The sequence below is a fragment of the Fundulus heteroclitus genome, chromosome 1, assembly GCF_011125445.2.
Source record: "Fundulus heteroclitus isolate FHET01 chromosome 1, MU-UCD_Fhet_4.1, whole genome shotgun sequence".
In the NCBI taxonomy this organism is placed as follows: Eukaryota; Metazoa; Chordata; class Actinopteri; order Cyprinodontiformes; family Fundulidae; genus Fundulus; species Fundulus heteroclitus.
The window spans coordinates 31328837-31353978 of record NC_046361.1 but is presented as its reverse complement, the minus strand read 5'-3'; the positions used below and the strand labels follow the sequence as shown (position 1 = coordinate 31353978).

General features: G+C 39.5%; 1 protein-coding gene across 1 annotated transcript in view; it reads right to left on the bottom strand.

Moving 5' to 3' along the window:
* cacna1fa (calcium channel, voltage-dependent, L type, alpha 1F subunit a) overlaps nt 1-25142 on the bottom strand; it is a 41495-nt gene that overhangs the window by 5864 nt on the left and 10489 nt on the right. The window contains exons 4-41 of the mRNA XM_036140840.1: nt 22792-22931; nt 22561-22706; nt 22314-22466; nt 22028-22224; nt 21255-21358; nt 21003-21145; nt 20842-20910; nt 20691-20754; nt 20569-20595; nt 18596-18756; nt 18255-18480; nt 17963-18170; nt 17744-17864; nt 17564-17636; nt 17395-17458; nt 13075-13132; nt 12879-12975; nt 12664-12793; nt 12497-12556; nt 12307-12413; nt 12027-12114; nt 10994-11101; nt 10833-10885; nt 10595-10741; nt 10223-10424; nt 9945-10103; nt 9742-9852; nt 9571-9654; nt 8087-8107; nt 7833-7967; nt 7673-7738; nt 7484-7575; nt 4610-4769; nt 2299-2426; nt 2081-2177; nt 1886-1988; nt 1681-1782; nt 1409-1533 (exon numbers count right to left, since the gene is read on the bottom strand). Of these exons, the coding sequence (XP_035996733.1) occupies nt 1409-1533; nt 1681-1782; nt 1886-1988; nt 2081-2177; nt 2299-2426; nt 4610-4769; nt 7484-7575; nt 7673-7738; nt 7833-7967; nt 8087-8107; nt 9571-9654; nt 9742-9852; nt 9945-10103; nt 10223-10424; nt 10595-10741; nt 10833-10885; nt 10994-11101; nt 12027-12114; nt 12307-12413; nt 12497-12556; nt 12664-12793; nt 12879-12975; nt 13075-13132; nt 17395-17458; nt 17564-17636; nt 17744-17864; nt 17963-18170; nt 18255-18480; nt 18596-18756; nt 20569-20595; nt 20691-20754; nt 20842-20910; nt 21003-21145; nt 21255-21358; nt 22028-22224; nt 22314-22466; nt 22561-22706; nt 22792-22931 (4329 nt within the window). The remainder of the gene's footprint in view (nt 1-1408; nt 1534-1680; nt 1783-1885; nt 1989-2080; nt 2178-2298; nt 2427-4609; nt 4770-7483; nt 7576-7672; nt 7739-7832; nt 7968-8086; nt 8108-9570; nt 9655-9741; nt 9853-9944; nt 10104-10222; nt 10425-10594; nt 10742-10832; nt 10886-10993; nt 11102-12026; nt 12115-12306; nt 12414-12496; nt 12557-12663; nt 12794-12878; nt 12976-13074; nt 13133-17394; nt 17459-17563; nt 17637-17743; nt 17865-17962; nt 18171-18254; nt 18481-18595; nt 18757-20568; nt 20596-20690; nt 20755-20841; nt 20911-21002; nt 21146-21254; nt 21359-22027; nt 22225-22313; nt 22467-22560; nt 22707-22791; nt 22932-25142) is intronic.

Below are 25142 nucleotides of genomic sequence, written 5' to 3'. Positions count from 1 at the left end.
GAAACAAGTGTACAAGTGGATCCTTGGAGATATTCACATATTTTTGCAATCATAATTTAATTTTTGTTTTAATTCCAGTGGTTCTATGTAGAAGTTGTGCAACATGTGTGCAACGTACAACTCTGAGAGCATACCAGACCATAGTAAATCACACCAAATTCTCACTTCAATCCCACAGCTCAAAGTATTTTCCCTATAAGAAATGTCTCAGTGCATTGAATGTTTTTAGTTTTTTGGTTTAATCCAATCTCATCATATCCATAAATATTAGACAAGTGTTCCGTTTTTATTAATCGTTCTGCACCTATATAGATTTTAACTGTGGAAAAGAGCAGGGTCGTAAAAGATAACAGAAACACACAACAAAAAGTTAAAAGGAAAACCACCACTCCACTTTGACCATGTAAATCTGATGGAATAACATGCATACAAAATCCCTTTATCACCCCCTAGTGGTAAACGGTATTTTGACACTCAAGACAAAAGTATCCAGCTATCTTATATATTTGTGGCAATTTTTTTCAACCTTTATGAAATCTACTTTTATTATGAAAAAGTAGAAATATCCGACTTTTAATTTGAGTGAACTAATTCAATTGAGTAACAAATCTAATGTTAAGAAATAATTAGTTTCAAGCACTAGTCTACTCCTACTAATTCCTTCAAAAATAATTTAGCTAAAATATATTTTCCTTTGTGCTCAACTTTTATGATTTGATAAGAATTCAAAATAATTTTTTCATTAATAATCCATGATTTTTGTCCTTCTCTTGAGCATAGATGTATCATAACCGGGAAGCTAATTTGTTTTCAGCCATTGGCAATAAGAGTGGTTTTGGGACTCAAGTTTTTCTTTGCAAACCACAATGCAAAGGGTGTAAACGTGAAGGTATATATATTATATATGAGGTTGAATATTTGTAAAACATCTCATACCCAATTTTAAGTATGGTGGAGGATCTGTGATGCCGTGGGCCAATTTTTCTTTCTCAAAAGACACAGTTTTTGATTGTTAAACATATGAAAAAGCAAGGTATTCCTGTGCTGATAATGTTAAAGTGTTTTAGGTAGGATGGTGTAAATAGGATTAAATAACTGAACAGCAATTTATGACTGGTACAAACCAGAAAATACAGATTTTCTACCTAGTTAAAAAAAAATATATATATATTGAATGTGTTTGTACAAGTAAATTATCTAATCTAACTTGCAAATCAAATTTTATTTTAAGAGCTGTTAAATGCTGTCAAATGTTAAACAGTGGATGAGACAAAAATCCTTCATTATTATTAGTTACCTTTTGTGGAAACTTTACACAGAAAGAGAGTCATAGGTGCTTGGATTTGTATGTTTGTAAAGAAAATACTCAGATCCAAAGGATTTAATAGAAAAAAAACACACAACTTACCTGCAGTGCAGCAGCCTTGTCCTTCTTTTTGGATTTTCTTTCCCTCTCTTTCCTCTTTCTGAACTTTTTAAAGTAGTCTTGAATCAGGAAACTGGCATAAACCTTTCCGCAAGTCACTTCATCCCCTGAAGAACACAAACACAGGTTAGCAAATACAAAATCTTGTGGATAACTGGTGAATTGAGGCAATCTCATTTTAATTTTAGTTTTTCTTGTGTTGAATAATTTCGTGACTTTTTAATTATCCTTCGTATGGTATTTTTGTTACTTGCCTCTAGGGGGCGGAATGATTTCATCAATGAGTTTAGGCTTGGTGTGCTTCCACAGCTTCTTAATGATAATCTTTAGCTCCTCATTCTGCTGATCAACAGGGCCTAATGGGATCAAACCACAGATTTGTTATACGAAAACAGACTTTTGCATACATAGGTCTCAGCGAGCACGAGGCTCCATGGACGCATGTGTGGAAGTCCTGACCTTCAGTCTTGATCTTCAGAGAAGTTCGGACAAGAGCAAAGAGAGTGGCGTTGAAAGTGACAGTCCCATCAGAGTGGAGGGGCACGTTCATAGCCACCAGTCTCTGAGGAGATAAGACAAAGGAGAAGATGGCAGATCTGCTCATTTCCTTCCAGCTACGTGTCATCATGCAGCTCTGCACGGGTTCTCACTCACTTTGCAAGCAACACGATGAGGGCACAGCTTTCCAAAGCCAAGAGGCGGCTGAATCCTGCGCAGCATAGTGACAACGTCGATGTGCTTGATGCGACCTCTGCAACAATCATGCAAACAGATGACGGATGAGACAGATACGGTCATTTTGGAGACAAGTGAAGAGGAGCGAGGGTAGGAAGGACCAGCAAGCAGCATTTGGTGAGAAAAATGAGACGCACGTGGCTTCTGGGTCGTAGTCGGACCAAACTCTCTTAAACTCGTCCAGGTGGTGGGTCCCCAACACTGTCCAGTCTCTTGTCAGATACTCGAAGTTGTCCATGATGACAGCAATGAACAAGTTGATGATCTGACAGACAAAAAAAAAATGGATAAGCAGTTTTATATCTAACAAACAGTTGTTTCGGTTTATTAAAACAATCAAGAAGAAATGGCACAGTGGTGTATTGTTTAAAAAAGTAAATAGCTGTAACAGTGCAATTAAAACTATTAAAGCCAAGGATTGGCTACATGTTTGCAAACAGGAGTAATAAAAACAAGGATTAGAGTCACAAGTTTGAGCATATTTAGTATTTTTCTCTCATGCATGTGGGATCAGAATTACACATAGAAGCTAAAATGTATACATACACCCCAACATTTAGTTAATTGTTAATAAGTTAATTACTCATATCTCCAGCTGATTTAGGTTTGAGGGTCATATGAAGGCCACATTCATTTGTTAAATAATTTTATATTGTTATAGTATATGTTATATGCACTATGGATATGCATCAAAGCTTTAAATATGTTAGTAAAAAGGAGCAGAATATGCCATTTTTAACAATGCGTGTGAAAATCAGAATCAGAATTTGGGGAGGAGCCATGTGTGACGTAAAACAAAAACACCAACATTGCACGGTTGAAGGAAGTCTGATTTGGATCCGCTTATTGAAGCAGCTTTTTTTTTTCTTTTTTTTCTTTTTTTTTTTTGATAATTGGGATTTTAAAATGGGATACTTTCGGATGCACAAATGTTACAGGGTCAAATGCAAGATTTTTCAGTTTTCCCAAAGACCTACAGTGACATGAAAGACATGAAAAAGACATGAAAGCCTCACCTTGACTTCTCCACACGTAGGTACTTTTTGTCATCTCAGCCAAACAGCCCAATTTCTCTCTCCTCTAACCATCTAACGTTTAAGTCCAGCTTGAACCTGAATCTTTGAAAAGCGGTGACTACGAATAGTCCCACCTGATGATTTTTGTAGAAATGGTTCCAAAATACTTGTGTAAAGCTTTGACTCTGCCTCTATTTGGATTTTATCATACTGTTCGCAGCATTAGCGCATTCAATCTGGTCAGTTAAATTCTTTTCATGCAGATATTCAGTCATGATCACCAAGTACAAAATTATAAATTAGGAGCACTGGATAATTAATACCCTCAAGAATTTTCAGCTTAAAACATTAAACGATTTTGATGAGTAAGAGAAAATGTTTAATAAGTTTAAACCAGGGTCCAAAATTCTTGTTAAAAAATTAATAGTTAAACATTTTAGCTACTAGATTCTGGGGGGGGGGGGCCCTGCTTAAAATAAATAATTAAAAACTAATATAAGTTATAGGACATTTCTGCTAATTAAAAGTGTGTGAACCCTTCTGATCAAAAGTGTATGTATTTAAAGTTAAATTTATAGTACAACATTAGCTAAATTTTCCCCCAAACAAGGGGGAAAGGGTTATTTCATAGCAGCATTACGCTGCTGCCTTCCTCTAGCTGTATTAGGGGCAGTTGCCCAGGTTCAAGTACAGAAAGACTCTTCCATTTTAGCTGCTACTGCTGTTTCAGGTGGTCTACAAAGGTCAGAGACAACACACAGAGTGATGGATGGCAGCTGCTTGCAAGAAGAGGAACTCATGCAGAAATAAATCAGGGCAGACACGGGCAAAATCCAGAACCAGAACCTGGATTCTTTTGTAAAATCCCCACCAAGGCGTAAAAAAAAAAGACTTAAAAAGAAGAAGAATTAAAGCGATTGCTTTGCATATGAAGCCAAAGGATAAGCAACATAACTGAGTTATCCAGATGTGCTAAGACAAATACCCAGTGATTGTGTTTATAATCGTACCATTAATCATACGAAAGTCCAGCCATAATGTGAAAAAGTTCACTGTGGTTCACATTTTACTCTATCTGCACAACAGGCTAGACTTGTACGCTCACAGTCACCTTCATTCGACCGATTTAACGTCTTAAAATAGCACAGGGGCCATATTAGCTGCTGCAGCTAAAATACGTGACGCCCATTAAACCCCTGTGATGCAGGCGTGCATCACCACTCATCTGTGGATAAATAAAACTGTCAGCGTGCTGCCGTCCCAACGCTTTTCATCCAACTTTCATTCTACTTGACCTGGCAGCCGCAGCGTAGGTTTGAATTAATTACAGCTAAATTTAAAGGCTGTAATCTGGAGACTGGGAGAGAGGTGAGAGGAAGGGGGAGAAAAAAAAAAACCCAGATCCGTCTTAATCGGCTGTAGCTGCGCTCACCAGGTAAGCGCAGAGCATGAAGAAGCTGATGAAGTACAGGTAAGCCAAGTTACTCCCGCAGGTGAACTCTTCACCGGGCTCAACGTCGGCCTCTGGGTCACAGCGTCTGCCGGGCAGGGCGCCCAGCATGATCTGCTGCCACTGCTCTCCGGTAGCGCACCTACAAGACGGAGGGAGTTGTTTTAATTATGGTTTCCTTACATCGCTTTGCAAAAGCCTCCACACTGCTTTGAGGTTTTCCTCGTTTTGTCACGTTACAACCACAAACGTCATTATATTTGATTGAGACTTTATGTGATAGACCAACACGAGATACTGCATTATTCTGAAGCGGAAAAGAAATGATGGATGGTTTTCAAAATTATAAAACTGGGAAAAATCGGAAAAGCAAAGTATAAAGATGTATCTGTAGTCCCAAGCTCCAAAACTCCCAAAAGTCTTTTGGGAGGTACAACCTTTGTCAGCTGAGTCAGATCCGATGAAGAGTATCTGGAAACACGAATTTTCAGATTTTGACACAAATTCCCAATTTGATTTAGGGGAGGACTTTGACTAGGCCGTTCTGATCGTTTCATTTGCCCAGTGGAAGGTAAATTATCTGCGTGTCTCAACTCTTTTGCGGTCGTTAACAGGTTTTCTTCCAGGATTGCTCTGTATTTAGCGCCGTCCACACTTTAAAAAGGAGCTGCAGCTTACCAGTCAGAGCACAATTCTGCCCATTTAGCTAATTTGATAGATATAAAGACTTTTCTTGTCATTCACACATATACAAGACAGTCCAGCATGAGCAGAATATCGTCAAATCATCTTTGCATATTAAACACTACAATTTATATCGCATGTATGTGCATCATTCCGGTTAACACGCTCTAGTTAAGTATTTGTTTAAGAGAACAAAACAGCAGTTACTTATCTTTTTATATAATTTCTAAATACATTTAAGCTTTAAGGGGCTATGGCCAGATTTGCAGAGAGCAGAATATTTGTCTTTCTTGGTCTTCGTGGCGCTCTTTTTTCCACTCTGACAAATATTCCCAGACCTTCACAGATCATATTCATACCAAAATTAAACTATGGACAGACACATGCTCAATAGGTTTGAATACATATGCACACAGGATGACTTTTTCTGAATAGGTGGAAAATCACGCCTCCTTCCGTTATACAGTATCAGTTGTGTGCTACTGCATGTGAGTTGCCTGTGCATATTCTCAGTCATCGAGTAAAATCAGAAAATCGGAAGTCCAGATATCTGGTAGTGAGGACAGATGGTTTAAAAGAGGGGTTAAGGAAGCCCTCTTTGTCAAAGGAGTTAAACTAACATTAAACAAGGGCTGCGCGATATTAGGACAAGTTGCAATATGCAATGATATTAGTAAATGTTAATTTAACAATATACCTCACGATTAATACAAAAAGAAAATTAAGTGTTAATGCATTTCCACTTTAGGATCATAGAAAACATAGAATCCAGATAATGACTAGCGTATCTAGCTATCAAAACAAAAGCATTCATCATTTCCATTTCAAACACAAGGTTTTAAATGAAAAGGTTGCCTCTGTCTGACTGGCGATGTTGTGACAATGAACCAACTTAGCTGTAATACCTTACCAACTTTACCACTTTGTTTGCCTCCTCAAACTTTTTAAATGTCGCATTAACCAACAAAATGTCACCAAACAATTAGCTAACACTTATTTTACTCCAAGCAATTCTCGATATGTATATTGCGATCCATGATATTGCTATGATGCTAAATTTGCGATATATTGTTCATTAAACCTAACAATGAAACTCATTTCAAAGAAATTACATTAGCGGCCCCGTCAGGATTCAGGTGACCAAGTAAAGAAATCGCAGCAAACGATCGACTCTAATGCACAGGCGGGTCGTTTCTTTGCATCTGACTCGGATTGTCCCAGAAGGATGGGCCCCCATGGGCTTAGAGACAGAAGCTCCCACAGACAGGTTGAAACGCAGAGTTTAAATTCAACCTTTGTCCTGAAAGCAATTCTTTTGAAGATAAATACAGTGAAAAACTGAAACTACGGCTGGGGTTTTATTTTAGAAATAAAACCTGTTTTAACATGTCAGCCAGAAAAACACTTGTGCAGGCTACCTTTTTAAGTGTTTTAGACTATGGTGATGTTGTCTACATGCATGCCGCCTCTAGTACTCTCCACCTGTTAGATTCTGTGTACCATAGTGCTCTGCGCTTCTTAGCTAATTCTTTTTCCCGTACTCATCATTGTACGCTGTATGAACTGGTAGATTGGCCATCACTAAGTCTACGTAGACAACTTCATTTGTATATTTTTTTATACAAGGCCATGTTGGGTAAACTACTGGCATATTTATGTAATCTCCTCAAGCTAAATTCCAGTCACTTTCATCTCCGTTCCACCAGGTGGCGCTCTCACCAGGTTACAATGGTTTTTACAGAGCTGGGGAAGAAATCCTTCTCTTACTTTGCTCCATGGTCTTGGAATAATTTACAAAACTTGCTCCATTTAAATGATCTAATCCCATTGAATGAATTTAAAGCTATGTTAAAATGTCATGTAATTGAAAAATGTAAAATGTTGAAAAATGACCTGTCTTTTCCTCTATGTGAGATTTTATCTATGTTGTACTACTGTTTGTATTTTAACTGGTGTGCCATCTTGGCCAGGTCTCCCTCGAAAAAGAGATCTCAATCTCAAGCGACTTCCTGGTTAAATAAAGGTTAAATAAAATAAAATAAGAAGAGTTTTTAAAGAAGCTGTTGGAATAAGTGGGTTAAATGGTATATAGACTGAATTTATACAACACTTTTCTAGGTCAGCAGGCAAGTGCCTTGCCCAGGGGCACATCAACATGTGAAGATGGCTTACCTAAAAAGGACCAGAACTGCCATGAAGAACGTCTGGAAGTTGCAGTTTCTGTTGATGTCGGTGTCGTCATCGACAGCTATTTTCCCAAACATCTAAACGAGGAACAGCACAGGACGACTCAATCAGACAAAAAACAGCAGCGTTTTTACCTTCTTTTTTTTTTTTAACCCGCTGCTCACTGATACATGCCTGCATGCCAATCACAGCGTAGATGAAGAAGATCATAGCAATGAGGAGGCCAACGTAAGGCAAGGCCTGAGGAAATGGAAGAGAAACACAGAAACATACGAAATGATTATTTTTGGGAGAGCACAATGTAGTCCACGTCTCCTCCTGACGACTCGCTGACCTGCAGGGATTTGACAAAAGTCCAGAGAAGAGTTCGAATGCCCTCTCCTTTGCTGAGCAGCTTAACCAACCTCAACACTCGGAACAAGCGGAAGAACGTGATGGACACCTTTCCGTGTTCTCCTTTCCCACCACCCTGGAAGAAAAATCCTGTTAGAGTTAATATCAACCCAAGAAACATTTTTACCCGAGGCAGAAAACTCAATCCCAGCTCAATCCCAACACCTAATCTGCGTCCCCGTGTTCGTCTCTCACCTCTCCATGGCCGCCTCCTCCCTGGATCATCGTTTCAGGCAGGAAGCAACGGAGAAAAAAGCAGTTTAGTTAACAATCCATAAACATAAATTCTATCAAAATAAACTTCCTGCTACAAAGTCGACAATGTGGAAATCACTTCCCAAAAAAAGTATAATTTTGCTTAAAATAAGCATTTCCTGGTATTGGAAAAATTTCACAAACTTTCCTTTTCACTATTAAACAATTACTTCACAGTTAAGAGCTTATTACAAACAGGTACTAACTGGTGGAACATAAATTACCCAAATATCACTTTTATTTTCATCAATTAATCAGCCTTTGACATCTTATTACAAGCTGTTACTACTTGGTAATTAGATTGTTATATTTATGGCAATTACCTAAATTATCCATACCTTACCATATTTTTTTGAACACATGCTAATTTGTTACCATGTTATTACAAGCTCTTTTAACCTGGAAATTACATTTTACATAAATTACCCAAATATTGCATCTTTACAATCAACTAATTTTGCATTTTTTAGCATTTTATGAGCCATTAAAATGTTTTTTTTTTTTTATAATTACATAAAATTGTGCAATTATCAAATATTCTTCCATTGCTGACATACTATCATGGGTGTTACTGCCAACAACCTACTTTGTAATAATGCCTTTTTGCTTTACATATATTTCCAAATCATTATATGACATCTATTTTCAAACAATTGCCCAATTATTAATGTTTTATAATTAGCTATAACTGTTAAACAATCCCTCCATAGTTCCAATTATCATATTTCTAAACATTACACATTAGTTTATGATTAATATCTTTTTATAAACTGTTACTAACTGGTAACTATGTTGTGTTAAAGTTGATGTTTACATAAAATTATCAAGTTATTAAACCTTTACAACCAAACTATTTCCCTATTGTAACTGTGTTATAACCAGGACAGTAAATGAAAGTCAAACTATAGTTATACTATTATTTGATTATTATATACTATTTGCACAATTAATTCTGCACATACAAATGGTTTTAAAAATACTCACCTGTACACTGTGACTTCTCCTGCATTGTCTACATTTAAATTGTTTACTTTTGAATCACTGCTGCACCCTATACTGTAACCCAATTTTACTGCAATTTGCAAGCTGTATGCATCAAAATTTCGTTCTGTACACACTCTGTGCATACAAAATGACAAATAAAGTTGTCTAAGTCTAAGTCTAATTTGATTTGATTAAGGAAAATGTGTTAAATGTATTCTATATTATTCAAAAGACTTCATCGTTAATATTTACAGTGCATTTATATTAATGTGACGAGGAAAACAGAAATGGACCATATTAATAAGGCAGATGGTGTTTACAGAGAGCCATGTTATTTATTATGGTAAGGTAAAGTTGAGTGGAAGGAAAAAGTGTGGTAGAGGGATGGATTCCACATTATCAAAACTTTCTACCAAAAGTAAAGGTGAGAAAAAACTTACACTAAACTCAGACACCACGATGTCCAAGACGCTGCCCACAACGATCAGCGCGTCGAATGAATTCCAGGGATCGATGAAATAATGCTGCAGGGTTGAAATAAATAAAGAGTGAAAAAGGTATAGCGAATGAGTCGTGACCAGAAAGCTCTACGTTTAGAGAGAACCGCTCACATGAGCGCGCAGAGCCATCAGCTTGATGATCATCTCTATCGTGAAAACCACGGTGAAGATCATGTTTAGGATGTCCATGACGGAGGTGAATAATTTCGACTGCTCATAATGCTGAGGAAGACAAAAAAAAAAAAAAAAAAACTGGCACCAAAACACAGACACAATTTTGAGTATTTTCTTAGAGACTCAGGGGAAAGTGGTACCTGAATAGCCAGAGTGAGGGTGTTTCCCAAAATCAGCACAAACATGACGTATTCAAACTGGCTGGAGTTGATGATTCTCCAGAATTTCAGCTGGGATGGGTTTTTAGGGATGTAAATCTTTATTGGCTGAGCTTTCAGGGTATAGTACACACACTGCCTCTGGGTGTGGTGAAACCGGGGGAATCAATGTTCAATTTGAGTCGATGAAACAGTAAAAAAAAAGCAAACTTTTTAAAGTGCCAACCAAAACAATAACTCAAATATGAAAAATAACTGACCTGATTCTTGTTCAGTTCACAGTTCTTGAACTCAGCCTCTCCTTGCTCTCGAAAAGTGATGATGACAAAGCCCACGAATATGTTCATCATGAAGAAAGCGATTATGATGATGTAGATGATGAAAAAGATGGAGATCTCGACTCTGTAGTTGTAAATAGGGCCTCGGTTGATGGCATTGGCGTCCACTGCGCGGTACAGGAGCCTTCGCAAAAAAGAAACAAAACAAAAAGCTGAGGATGATGCTCAGAGATAAAAAAAAAAAGAAAAGTTACATAAAAAAGGATAAGCAAGCAATTACCCGGGCATATCTTACTACTACTAATAAAAACTTTCATGTTTAATCTAAATTAGAGAAACAACTCCAATACTCACTGAGGCCAACCTTCAAACGTCGATACAGTGAACAAAGCCAACATTCCCATCAGCACATTGTCAAAGTTGAAGTCACTGTTTTCCCAGATTCTCTCTTTGACCATGGGGTGGTTCATGTCCCCATCTTTATACACCACAAACGTTCCCCTGAAATCAGACAAATCTTTCCATTCAAATAAATGTAACGTTTAGGGAAATTGTCCCAATATTTGATGTTGTAAGAGTAAAGGAAACTGACTTGCACTCGTCTGGAGTGTGTTTGGCTTCGTCTGTGCAACTGTAGAATCTGCCCTGTAAGCATCCAAACCAGAGGAGTTTATCCACCAAGAACGATCTTTGGAAACTTTCCATTTATTTAAAAAAAATAATAAAAAATGATGTGAGAGTGAGAATACACACCTTAAAAAGCTGAACCCCAATACAAGCAAACATGAACTGAAGGAGAGTCGTGACAATCAGGATGTTGCCGATGGTGCGAATCGCCACGAAGACACACTGCACCACATTCTGTGAAGATACGCACGACAAAACAAGTTTCTCTGAGTTACAGCTGTAACAAAAACAAACCAAAAACGCTGCTTTTAACACAGCTACGTACAAAACACGTATGCTAAAAACTGTATTCTATAGATTAGTGTGTGTTTACTGTATTAAGAAAATGAGATTAGTCGATTTAGTTGCTCAAGCCTGATTTTATAGCTTATTTTATCAAACTGGCTCAACAGTTCAATCAGACAAACAGTTTTATATTCATAAAGCCTATTGACGGGCTTGGTGTGCAGAGATGATTGTATACCACCTGGATTCATTCACTTAGGAGTTGTGGCACTTGCAGAAAAAAAAGTATTATTGGATTCTAGTTACTGATGCTGTGAAACTCATTTTACAGCTGGATGCATCTCATTAAACTTTAATATAATAAGAAGGTGTTATTTTTTTTCCAGTATTTGTATTTGAAACCTGAAACCCACATTACATAAATGTATAAAAAAATAGAAATACAGTATCTTTTATTATCCCTCAGTGGGTAAATTCAGGTGTACCAGCAGCAAATTGACATGCAAGTCGAAGCATGTCGAGTCAAAAAGGTAGAAATGTAAAAACCGAAAGTAAGAATGAGAGACCGTACAGCGAGGTAAGCATTTACAGAGTAAGAAAAAAACGCCATTATTAAAATACCACTTTTTACATATAATTGTTTACTTTGAATGAATGTTTCACCTATACCTGAAAATGTTTTTCATTTGTTCAACCTTGTATGAATTAACTTCTTCTGTATTTCACCTTGGATCTATCCTATCAATTTGGATTTTTGGAGATATGTCTTTTTGTGGATTTCTAATGCAAAACACAAGGTGAAATATAATTTTCCAGAAGACAAAGAAGAAACTAGGACCAAGAGGCAGGAACGAGATGGAGCAGAGGTGTTTACCTTCAGTCCTTTGGCTCTGTTAATGGCTCGAAGAGGCCTGAGCACTCGGAGAACTCTGAGGATCTTTACCACGGAGATTGCGCTCGAACTGAAACCAGCAGAGCAAATGATTTAGTCAACTACCCAGCTAAAATTAAAATAAAAAAAGGCAGGTAAACTTTCATAAGATGCAGTAAAATCTAAAAAAAGATATTTGTTATTCTCTGTATACCTGTCTCGCTGCCTACGGTTTGGAGGATAAGCTGAAGCAGCAGAGACTCTCACTCAGTTATCTACTCACTGCAAGAAGAAAGATGTGAGCGACACGCTGACAACCAGCAGGTCGAGGAGGTTAAAGGCGTTTCTGCAGAAGGAGCCGGTGTGAAGAAAAGCTCCGTAAACAGTCATCTAGACGAGAAGGAGGGAGCGGAGAGAACGAGGTAAGCGAAGATCCGCGCCGACTCATCCGGTTTCATTCTGTCAGCTGTTACCTTCAGGACGATCTCCACCGTGAAGACCGAAGTGAAGACGTAATCGGCGTATCCGAGCACCTGAGGATTACAGAAGTTAAACTCAGATTTCGGTCCCATTGCTGAGGCGATAGGATTAGAAGCGGAGCTATGACGTTAATGTGGCAGCCTGTCTGAGGGAGCCTTACGATGTTCCTGAATGAGTGGGATTTGATGGGATCCTCAGCAGCCAGCGAGATGCTGCTGAGGATGATGAAGATGAGGATGAAGTTGGTGAAGTAGGGGTGGTGGATGAGGTTGTGGCAGGCGACTCGTAGGCTGAAGAGTGAAGCGAATGAGAAGGAAGTCACACACTGCATGGGCTTTAGGCCCGTCTTAAATCAGAATACCAGATTCCAGATACCAGTTTTTCTTCCCGAGAATGAAGAAGGAGCTGCCGTCGGGTATTGGCACAATCTTCTCTTTGGGGCCGGAGAACTCCGGCTTCAATGGGGCAACGCCTACAGTACAGAAATAAAACGAGCCGGACATCTTTAAAACGTCTCAGTCAGAGGATTTATGATCGATCTCCTGCAGAACCGGAGGTCCGTAAGACTCACCCTCCAGACCCTCAATGACCCTCAGCTCCTCGTTTTCCTGCCAGTCATCCTCTTCGTTCTAAAGCCGAAACAGAAGGTCACCAGTTTTATTTTACTGTAAATACATCCCGAAACATCTTTTATCAGAGCGGCATCACCTCACAAAACAAAGAAAATCCAAGTTTAAATTTGAGTACATTTATTTAAAGAAAATAAAAAGTCCTATTTATGAAATGATTTTTGCTTTGATTAGAGTATCTGGGAGTTTTCATTTAATGTTGTGTGGCATATGTTGTGACACAAATGCCAATTTCACTTATCCACTCCTAAGAATGGAAAAAAACAAGAGAACAGGTTGTTCAAGTAAGACAGAGGCTAGAATTTAAGGGAATAGCTTCTCACATTAATAAAAAAAAAACAGCTGGATCTTTGACAAAAATCCAGTTCTGGATGAGGACACAACTTTATGTCACGGCCACGCACAAGGAGGGTGATGTTGGCGAGCTAAAATATCTCCAAACCTCTCTGTTTATTTAAACTGCACACTGATCACCAGATCCTACCCCAGTTCTAAAGTCCTTCCACTGGCTCCCTGTATATCAGAGAATAGACTTTAAAGTACTTCTATTAGTCTATAAATCACTGAATGGCTTAGCACCTAAATACATCACAGACTTGTTATCAGTGCATCAACCCTCCAGACCACTCAGGTCTTTTGGCTCCAGCCTGCTCTGCATACCTAGAACCAGAACTAAACATGGAGAAGCAGCATTTAGTTCCTATGCTCCACTTATCTGGAACAAACTTCCAGAAAACTGTAAAAGGGCTGAAACGCTGAGTTCTCTTAAATCAAGATTAAAAATAAATTTGTTGAGGATTGCCTTTGACTGTTCTAGTTAAACTGTTTTACTGAAACATCATTAGTTTAAGTTTGTAATCCAACTGCTTTTAAAATCATTAATATTATAATATTATTATATTAATATTAATATATTAATAATTAATATAGTTTCAATTTTACCATGTTTTATTCTGTTTCAATTTCTCTACATGTTATTCCAACTTGCTTTTATTCTGTTTTTAATTTTCTATATTTTAATCATGTAAAGCACTTTGCGTTGTCCTTGTACTGAAACGTGCTATACAAATAAATCTGCATTGTCTTGCGTTGGTTGTGAGCCGGTCTGTGTGACAGACACACCCACTCTCTACCAACAAACATCAAGCCACATGATATTTTCAGGGAATAATGACCCACCGTCACTGCTGCAGCAATCCATGCCTGATTCTTGTTCTCTTTATTCCAGCTATGAGCTCGTCTAGTGTCGTTTTCTGGCCTTTCCTCTCCTTCTCCTTCTTTTGAGCCTCAGACTCTCATAAAAGGCTAATTTCTGCTGGTGCAGTCGGTGTTCTTCCAGATTAGAGATTGACCAATACAGGTTTTTAAAGCCATAGTTGGTAATCCTGCTCAGAGACACTTTTTATTATACTGGGTAAAAATCATCCTTCGATCCTGAAAGTAGTCAATACATTATGTATTCAGAAAAAGGAGGTTAAAAAGTCGATCTTTGTGGGAAGAGCAGGGATTTGACACAATTTGACACAGACATATATACATATATAATGTCTATGTTCCCATATCCCAGTCATTCTGATGCACTCATGTAACACCAGTGTGCGCGCTCGTTCCTTGTTAGTTTCCACTTGCTGGCTGCGCATGCGCACTTCTAGTGTTTATGTATACAATTAGCTTAGCGGTTATGTTAGCGGTTAGCCGTTTATTGTAACTCTGCTGCTCTCACCGTATACTTTGAACATGGCTGAGAATTGCAAGAAACAAACCACGTACAAGTTTATGAGAAGAAGAAGAGGGCCTGAGTAGAAAGAAATAAGACCAGAGTGGATTTGGGAGATTTCTTTTCACACAATCCCCCCCTGAGGAGTAGAGGAGCAAGGTAAGACGGTCATGCACATGCGCAGTTATTCAAAAATGGAAAAATTGCCGACCCTAGCTTTAAAGGCCGATGCGATAATGATTTTTTTGACATCAGTCTAGCCGGTACCCGATATTTGTTGCCAATTTTTTGGAGCAAATTCTTGAAGCCGATATTGCTTTCTCTTCCTCCATTCACATGACAAAAATGATACAATGATAGCAAATGGTACACAAGTCTCAAAACGTGTGTACCAGCTAATATTGAAACTTCAGACCGCAGTTTAAAAGGTACACCAAAAAAAACTTGCATCACAACTCTTATGCAAGAGCTTTGATCACACTTAATGAATGTGTCACAGCGAGAAAAGAGCTTATTTAGTTCAGTAAGGAGGAGGAGGACAAAAAAGGCCGACCACCGCTGCAGTGTATGGACAGAATTTTATGTAAAGTTAGATGCTGTACATCTAGTGATTGGTAAATGTTTTCATATGCATACATGATTCTCCATGGGAATGAACACACGCACAGCTGGGGATCAGACGTGTGATGTTAGATAATGGATCAGCAAACACATGAAACTTGGAAAAAAACGTAAATATCGGCCCAAAATATCGGTCGGCCCGAAGTATCGGTCGACCTCTAGTTGCTGTTATGGTTTCATAGTCTTGGACCTTCAAAGTGCGACACATTTAAGTCTAGTACCATTTTTTAACTCGTACAGTGTCTGCTGGGCTTCAGAGAACTGCAGGAAAGAGACATAATTGTGTTTGCAACATCTTCCCAACAAGACAACATCTACATGTGTTTTCTACCTCACTATCACAAACGTGCATGTGTGGAGTTTGTCAAAGACTGTGACTTTAATCAAGACTAAGGTTGGACGATATGGCCAAAAAATTATCACGATATATATCTTAATTTCGGTCGATAGAGTAGAATTAAGATATCGATATAGACAAACTAAAAGCCTGAGAAAGACCGCCAAGAATTTAGCATTTTTATAAAAATCCTCCAATATACCATTTTAGAAATATTTGCTTTAAAAATTTAAAGGTATACTATGCAACCGGGGTTGATTTTCCAGCGAGGCTCCCCCCAGAGGGCGAAAGTAAAAGTGCACTGTCATAAAGATGCTCAGCTGTTCTGGTTTCTCCATCAAGCCAGGCGCGGTTGTTTTTAACTTAGCAGACAGGCGAACACAAGGAAAAGTGGAAAAAACGGCAGTACAAACAATGACTAACACAGTGAAAGTATGAACATCAAGCTTCCTGCAGCGCTATCTTGGCGGCGAGGCGGCGCTGCCAACATAAAAAAATAAATAAATAAATAAATAATAATAATAAAACTCGATATGCTTGCATGTTTATTTGACGTTAACACGCGGTTCTTTGTTGTTGCTTTCGCGCGTGCATATAGTGAATGGCAAGGCAAAAACACATGGAGTTCTCGCCGTAAAGCAAGACTTCTGTGTGTGCGGGCCGTGAGCTCTTGCAATTGCAAGAGCGGTATTTCCCCCACAGACCCCCTGGGCGGCCGAGAAAACCTTTGTTCGACCTGAAATGACTCATTTAATCATCCAAAACCGTATGGAACACATTAATTAACTGAAAAATGTTGCATAATATGCCTTTAAACACGTAAAATTACATAAAAGCCGGAACATCAGTAAGTGACAAATCATAGACTGTAATGTATATTGAAATAGCGAAATGTCATATCACCTTTATTGAATAAAGCTATATTGCAATATATATATTGATATTGAATTATAGTCCTCTAAGCGAGACTAAGACCAAGCTCCAGGTGAGGTGGTATGAAACAAAGGAGGACGTGGAAAAGGACCTCATACTAACTGTAAGGTACAGTTGAGGATGTGTAATACTGTGGGCCTTTTTTTCCTTCCAAAGGTCCTGGGACTTTGTTTGAGGGCATGGCATTACGGACTCGACCAAATCAACACAGGAACAGTTCGTCTGACACAAAGTCACCTTGACCATCTTTACATGTTCACACCTAAATCATAAAACATGTCGGGTGAGCTGAGGAGAAGAAGGCATCACAGAGGACCTAGGACTCAGAACAATGTAGAGCGATCCCACTCTCTGTTTGCTCTTTGTGAAATATTAAGATAGCTGAAAATTAAGACTTGTCCTAATTTTAAAAGGTTGACTAAAGGGTTGACAGTAAGTAAAACTCTTAGTTTGTTTGCCCCAGCTTTTTCCTCCACTGAACAATAAATGTGTAAAATAAAATACCACTGCAAAGAAAGATAATTTAGTTTAGATCCTGTGCAAATTCTCAGTTATCTTTGGTCATAGCAACATCTTGGCTTGATCTTTACTAATGAAGCCACCAACTGTGAAGAATGCAGCAGATGGAAAATCAAAAACGTAAACATGCTCTACCCCTGCGTCTTCTTCCTCTTTCTCTGTATCCTCATCCCACTCCTCTTCTTCTTCCTTTTTCTCCCTGAATGAAAAGGGGAAAAACACCAAAGGTTTGGCTTGGATGAAACCTTTGTACTGCGATCAAAGCCCACCCAAAGGGAAAACTGAAAGGCTATAGACAACTTACTCTACTTTTGTCTTTCCACCACCCCCTGCCAGGTTATCCACGGCGATAGCCAAGAAGACGTTCAGCAAGATGTCTGATCCCAGAGTCAAAGATTTTGATTTGTTTCTTTGCGAGACAACATTACATGCACACCGAAGCTGGAATTCAAATATGTTTTAAGGGAGGGGAAAAAAAGGATACAGTTACCGCAGACAAAGAGGATGACAAAGTAAATGCAAACCACCATGTTAGGGAAGATCGGCCCTCCGTACGCCATGATGCCGTCGTACATCACGGCGTTCCAGTCCTCTCCGGTGAGAATCTTTAACGCATCGGCAAACAGAGGCAAGCCAGGACCCAGTTAGACACAGGGGAAACAGCTTCTGCTACCCAGAGCATCACTAGAGAGATGCAAATCACCTGGAAACATGTTAACAGGGCCTGGGGGAAGGAGTCAAAGGTGCTTCTCTTCATCTGAGTCTCATCGAAGTTGAACTTCCCTCCAAACAACTGCATCCCCAGCAAGGCAAAGATGATGAGGAAGAGGAAGAGCAGGAGCAGAAGGGAGCAGATAGCTTTCATGGAGTTGAGCAGTGAGGTGACCAGATCGGAGAGCGCGGCCCAGTGCCTGAAGGTGAAGCAAAGGGGGGAACGGACACACCTGAGCAAGCCGAGTCCATCCGGTTCTTTCTGCGGCTCTGGTACCACTCACCGGGTCATTTTGAAAATCCTGAGCAGCCGGATGCAGCGCAGCACGGAGATGCCGATGGGCGGGATGACATCCATCTCCACCAGCAGCGTCTCCAGAATGCCGCCGCACACCACGAAGCAGTCGAAGCGGTTGAACAGGGCCATGAAGTAGATCTGAAGGCCGAAGGCGTACATCTTCATCAACATCTCCAAGGTGAAGAGCAGCAGCAGGACCTTATTGGCTCGCTCTGAGGGAGCGGAGAAGACACGCGATTAAAGATTTCTACTACGTGTTTAATACGGTGGAACATAAAAAGCTGGCAGGAGCAGAGCTGCGTTGTTGGTTTCTTTTTTTTTTATCACCCTGCATTTCTGTGAGCCACTTGGGCTGTCCGTAATGCTCCGAGGCGCTGGCCACCGTGTTGAGGAACACCAGCAGCAGCACCAGCCAGTAGAAGTTTGTGGTCTTCACTGCAACGCGGCAGTTCTTTCTCATGGTGTGGTTCAGCTGGCACAACTGGTCGCTGAAGACAAACACAGCTTCACATTAGTGGGAAAAGGTCACCATATCCTACAAGAAAGACAACACTTAGAGCATTTACATCGTTTTAAATATCACAATCTCACACTAGACATAATCTATTTCAAATTAGGGTTTAGAGAAATGTAAAAACTTCTTTTTATACACTTGTTTTGCTGCTTAATGTCACTGACAGGTTGACAGCTAGACATCCAATAACCTTTACCAGCCTCTAGGTAAATTAAAACAAGCCGTCTGTGGAGAAGCAGAGGTAAATGATCGCATTCATTATTAAAGGAAATGCGGCACTGATCTGTCTTAATGTTTCAGACTCATTAAAAAGAACCCCACGTTCTACTTTTAGACAAAAAAAAAACGAATGTTGATGTTCTTTACTTGCACAAGAAAACTTTGGCTTTGCCCAAAAATATTCCTGCGAGGAACATTTGAGATTTTTCTCAAGCTGCATTGACGCCATTTCTTATCTTGCCATGTATGTTGGTGCATTAGAGATAATTTTTATGTGTCAAAATGGGAAATTGGGTCACATTCAGACCCTTCCAAAAGTATTAATATCTCTTTACATTTTGTTGGTTTACAACCACAGACCTCAGTATAATTCGTTGGGATTTTGTATGATTGACCAACAACAGAGATCAGCATCATTGAGAAGTGGAAGTGGTCTTCAATGTTTCTTAAAACTATGATCTGAAAAGTGTGGCATGTATTTGTATTCAGTATTGTGTTGCATTGTATTCCGGTGAAATTTCTCTCTGGCTTCATATCTACGCTAACACCTGTCGCCTCGAACAAGCTTTCTTCCAGGATTTCCCCACATTAGCTAAATCCATCTTTTCTGATGAAACCATCATTAACTCCCCATGCAGTGACACGCAAAGGTGAGAGATTCTTCATCAGTACAAAAAAAAAAGCCCCCTACAGTCTAGTGTCAAAATAAGCAACGGTTTTGTCGGCTCTTAGCCGCAACATTTGGGCTGCATGAGTAAAGTTTGCATCAGTGGTGCAGATGTGTGGTTTATGGGAAGTCTCTGATCTGATGCCACAGAAGCTCTCTTTGACTGGTGACCAAATTAAGTCTGCTGAAGTATCAGATGCACTGGGAGGCAAATCAGGAACGTTATGCAGCCTTTTTATATACATACATTATTTAAATGGAAGCTCCATATGCAACCATGGTATCAATCTTCTCTTTAATCTAATGAGATTTCCATTTTAAAATCAACCCTACCCATCATTTAAAAAAATCTCTGTTACAACGGATGTCGTGGCTGCTCTGTGTCCTGAGTAAATGGGATGATTCTTTTGTATCTGATCCTAAAGTAGACAGCGCACTGCAAAAATAGACCTAAAAATATTTTTTTTTTTCTTGAAATTAAAGTATTTTTCCTTGATTTGAGCAGGTAAATAGGACTATTTGCCAATGGAATAAGATTTTTGCACTTAAAATAGGAACAATTCATCTCCATCACCTTATTTCAAGTGCAGGATGTCTAATTATCTAATTTTAAGGGTAGAAATACTCATTCCATTGGCAAATAATCTTATTTACCTGCTCAAATCAAGGGCAAATACATTCATTTCAAGAAAAATTTACTTATTTTAGTTCTCTTTTTGCAGTGCGGGTCAAACACATCACTTCGTTTTTACACCTGCTTTTTTTTTTTTTAAATGACCCAATTAGTGCTAAAGCATTGCTTCACTTATTAAGACAAAAGCTAACCAAGCAGCTCAATGAAAATGTGTGCTCCTCTCAGGTTTCACAATTCAACAGCCGCATTGAGGGAACATATCTCACCAGAAGCTATTGGCCATCATCTTCGCCCTTAAGAAGAGAAAAGGGAAAACATTTTAGCACATTAACAAAACTCCCGTTTTACATATTAATTATTGAAGTTTGTCTCTCTTCTGTTGGCTTACATGAGTGAAGCACAGAAGCCACTGTCGTCGTCGAGGTATGCGATGTCATCATCCGAGTCTGACTCTGTTAAACATTTAAAGAAAGTCGTCTGCAAACTGTAGCCACAACAAATATAAAAAAAAGCAAAAATGACACTCCTGGCTTTCATACCTCCTCCGTCCTCGCTGTGTTTGTACCAACCAAACTTCTTCATCATCTTCTTCTTTGCGATTGCGGCACCTTCAGAAACGCAAAACGGTTATTTTTAAAGGGAGGGTGCGATTCTATGAATTTCAACGGTGTAGTCTGTTGGGGAAACTCTTTAAACTAACGTTTGTTTCCTTCTTCGTCCACATCCTCGGCTTCTATGAGCCAGTCCATGTAGCCGATCATGTCCTCCTCCATCTGCTTGCTCTCCTGAGCTTTCTGCAGCTCTCCACGTGCGACGGCTTTCTCTCTTTCTTTAGAGAACTCTCTGTAAAGGTAAATACTCCAAGCTTTACAAAAAAACCCACGTTTTCGGAGTTTTACTGATGTTTAGACATGAATGATTCAGAGAAAACTGGAAGTCTGCGACTACCCACCCGCTCAATACACCCAAAACGAGGTTGATGATAAAAAACGACCCAAAGATGACCAAAGAAACAAAGTAAACCCATGGAATGTCGTAGCCAATGGCATCGTTCATCTGTGTGAAAATACAGAGACAGGACATTTACACAATACAGCCAAATTTTACTGGCAATCCTAATAAAATGCCTAAAAGTCTAAATAAAGGCATCGCATGCGTAATATCATACTTCCAGTCTTGTTTTGGCAAATATACACTAAAGTGTTTTTGTTTACTTACAAATTGAGCATGGACAAAGTGTAAAACACAGAAATAAAATATAATAAGTCAACAGGGTGCAATAATTTTATTGTAAAATCTTTGTATGCAGCATTAGTGAGCTACTGGTGTAGAAATTCGTAACATCATAGTACTGTATGTGACAAGGCCTGTTTAAAATAAACGTTAGATACTTTTATACATTTTTTATGTGTGTGTTCTTGCATATATACAGCTGAGCGAGAAATTTTTTTGCTAATTTAATTTTGCACTTTAATAAAGTAAAGTGAGGACTTGGATGTAAAGTGAGGAGCTTTTTTTGGTCCTCAGTTTTTTTCTGGGCTAGAGGCTAGGTTTAAGATTAAGATGTAAATTGAGTTTAGGTTAGGGTTGGGTATATACTGGTAAAGGTTAAGTTTAAGGTATGTATGTATGTATGTATGTATGTATGTATGTATGTATGTATGTATGTATGTATGTATGTATGTATGTATGTATGTATGTATGTGTGTATGTATGTGTGTATACCCAGTAGAGCACATCTGTCCAACCCTCCATAGTGATGCACTGGAAGACTGTGAGCATGGCAAAGAAAATGTTGTCAAAGTTCGTGATGCCGCCGTTAGGACCCTCCCACTTCCCCTTGCATTCAGTCCCATTGGTGACACAGAAACGGCCGACCCCTGCAAAAGCACACGGCGACGGATCGTCCTCCACCATGAGACCTGCGGCAAGAAAACAGCAGGAGAACCGCAGGCTTACAGGCAGCACATCGAGTTTGGGGTGTGTGAGAAAATCCAGACAGCAGACTGACCTGTGCTGGTGTCGAAGCACGTCTTGTGCATCCTGCCGAGGAAAAGCTCCAAACCGACGATGGCGTAGATTATGATGACAAACATGACGAGCATGCCGATGTGGAGCAGTGGGACCATGGCCTTCATGATGGAGTTCAACACAATCTGTAAACCTGACAGGACAACCAAACATCTGACTAGATGATGGGCAGAAAACCAAGGCAACGGGGGGAAAAAAAAAACATTTAAAACAAATAATATACATACTCGGCACGCCAGATACAAGCCTAAGAGGTCGCAGCACCCTGAAAGCTCTGAGAGCTTTCACATCCAGGCCTCCAGGTTTTCCTGCAGCATGGTGGGCCTCTCCTGGCTTGTGATCCGTCATGCCCTCCGCTATCACACTGAACAACCTGCACAGAGGAGGAAATCCCTGTTGCTCCACAGGTTTCATAAGAAGGGCAAAAGTCAAGTGTGAAGTTTGAAGGCGTAACGTACCCGACAATGACAATAACGAAATCCAGCAGGTTCCAGCCGCTGCGTATGTACGCGCTGGGGTGCATGACCAAGCCATAGGCAAGGATCTTGGTGAAGGTTTCGATTGTGAAAATGACGAGGAAGACATATTCAACTTGTTCCTAAAATCAAAGGGAATCTTTGCTAAGTCAGTGTGAAAATACATCACCTCTTTGGTATTATTGGCACTCCTGGTAAAGTTGTGTAAAAAAGTTTAAATTTAGAGAGTTTTATTTTTCTATCATAATGTCTAATTGCAAAACTTTAAAGACTCCAGTCTTTAGTTTCCATTCTTTTTTTAAGTAGTGGTCTCTTTCATCCTCTTGACCTGAAAATTGGCTCAGAGCTTAATGGGTTAATTGTGTTTCTTTCCTAGATGAAGCCTAGCCTCGTGAGACCATCCTGATCTCGCGAGCTTTCAAGGTTTCACTCGCAGATCAGTCTGGCTACTTTCCGTTAAAGAAAATTTGGAGCCGTTCACCAAACGAACGTCCAATCAGCGCTGGCTTTGAGGCGGGTTGAGGTGTGACGCAACGAGAAGCGCAACAGTTCAGTCTAAAGAACATGGCGGCTTCAGCCGATGAAACTAGCGTTAGCGTGGCTATCGAGCAAGTTTTATCGGAATTACAGAGTATTTCTTCACTGAAAGAAGAGCAAAACACTGCTCTGGAGGCTTTTCTCAGAGGAAAAGATGTTTTTGCTCTTCTCCCGACTGGTTTCGGCAAGAGCTTGTGGTTGTGTTTTCGTCGTCGCTGTTAGTTCGTCATGTGCTTCGTTGATCTGATTGGTTTATTTGGCCCGTCTACCACCAACATAGGCCAATCAGCTAACCAGTATTTTTGCCCCTTTCCAAAATTACTTCAACGGAAGGTTTCCAGATGGATATGCGGAGCAAAACCATCTGGCGGAGTCAGGTTAGATGAAGCCACCTATGGAGCTAGTCCGCCGTTACCCTTTTTAACACTGAAAGTATTCCTGTATCAGTTCTTCTTTGTTGGTTTTGTGTCTCTGCTCTGTCTTCTCTAAACCCCAGTGGGTCGAGGCAGATGACCGTTCACACTGAGTCTGCCTCTGGTTCTGCTGGAGGTTTCTTCCTGTTAAAGGGGAGTTTTCCTCTCCACTGTCGCAACATGCATTCTCGGTATGAGGGATTGCTGCAAAGTCATCGACAATGCAGACGACTGTCCACTGTGGCCACTCAGTCTTCCGGGTGGAGTTAATAAAGCAAGTCAAGACTCGATGCAACTCGCTGGGTTTCCATGGATAGAAAACTTATTAGCCAATCAGTCTGCATGATTTGATTGAACTGACTGTGTAAAGAGCCTTGAGATGATTTGTGTTGTGATTTGGCACTTTATGAACAAAATTTAACTAATTGAATTGGAAAAATCCAATCCAGAAGAGCATTTGTATTTCTTCTGTCATGGACAGCAGATCATCCAAAGTCATGGTTAATCTTCATTTCATCTCTCCTCACTGATTTCCTTTAACACTTAGCACTGGGAATTTATATGACCATGGAGGAAGATCCATCCTGTATTACATAAACCATTTCTCAACCTATGTGCCCATGTGTCTTGCACCCACTGTCATTCATATTCTTGCAGAAGCCACCAGATTTTGAGTTCAGTACAAAGAGGAAAGTTAAAGGGGTCTGATGACGTTTGAAAAATAAACAGTCCCATAGCATCACAGAACCTCTACCACAGTTGACAGCGGGAATTAGGTGCTTTTCCACATATTAATTCTTATTGCCAAAAGGGTTAGTCTGATTTTATGAAATAAAAAAGCTCTAATTAAACTTTAGACATTTACATTAACAATGGTATGATAGAAAAGCCTACAATGACCAACTTAAAAACTTAGAGTTCACATAAGTATCAAGGCAAAATTTTATTTATCAGAATGGTTTAGGTTGCCAATTAAGGTATACCACTTAATTAATGTGTTTTTAAATGAAATATTGTTAAATATTCGTGGTCCTTTTTAAACAATTTAGGCAGGAGGTCATGCTCCTGCAAATAGGAGAATTTACTGCATTTTAAAACCTATTTTGAGGAGATTGTGTTTAGTTTTAGGAAGCAGTTGTCGCGATTCATCACACATTGGCCGCAATTTTCTTTTCCCCCGTACTGCTAAACTAGTAATCTGTCTGGTCATCAAGGCTGAAACTGGAATAGTTTTTTGACCTGCTATCCTGAAGTGTGCTGACCCGAGGGACACTGTCCCCACATCGCTTTGCTGTGCACCTTCAGATTAATGCTGCTAATTAAGGCCGCCTGGACTTCACCTCGAGCTGACACAGTTATCCTGCAGTGGTGTGGTTTCGCATA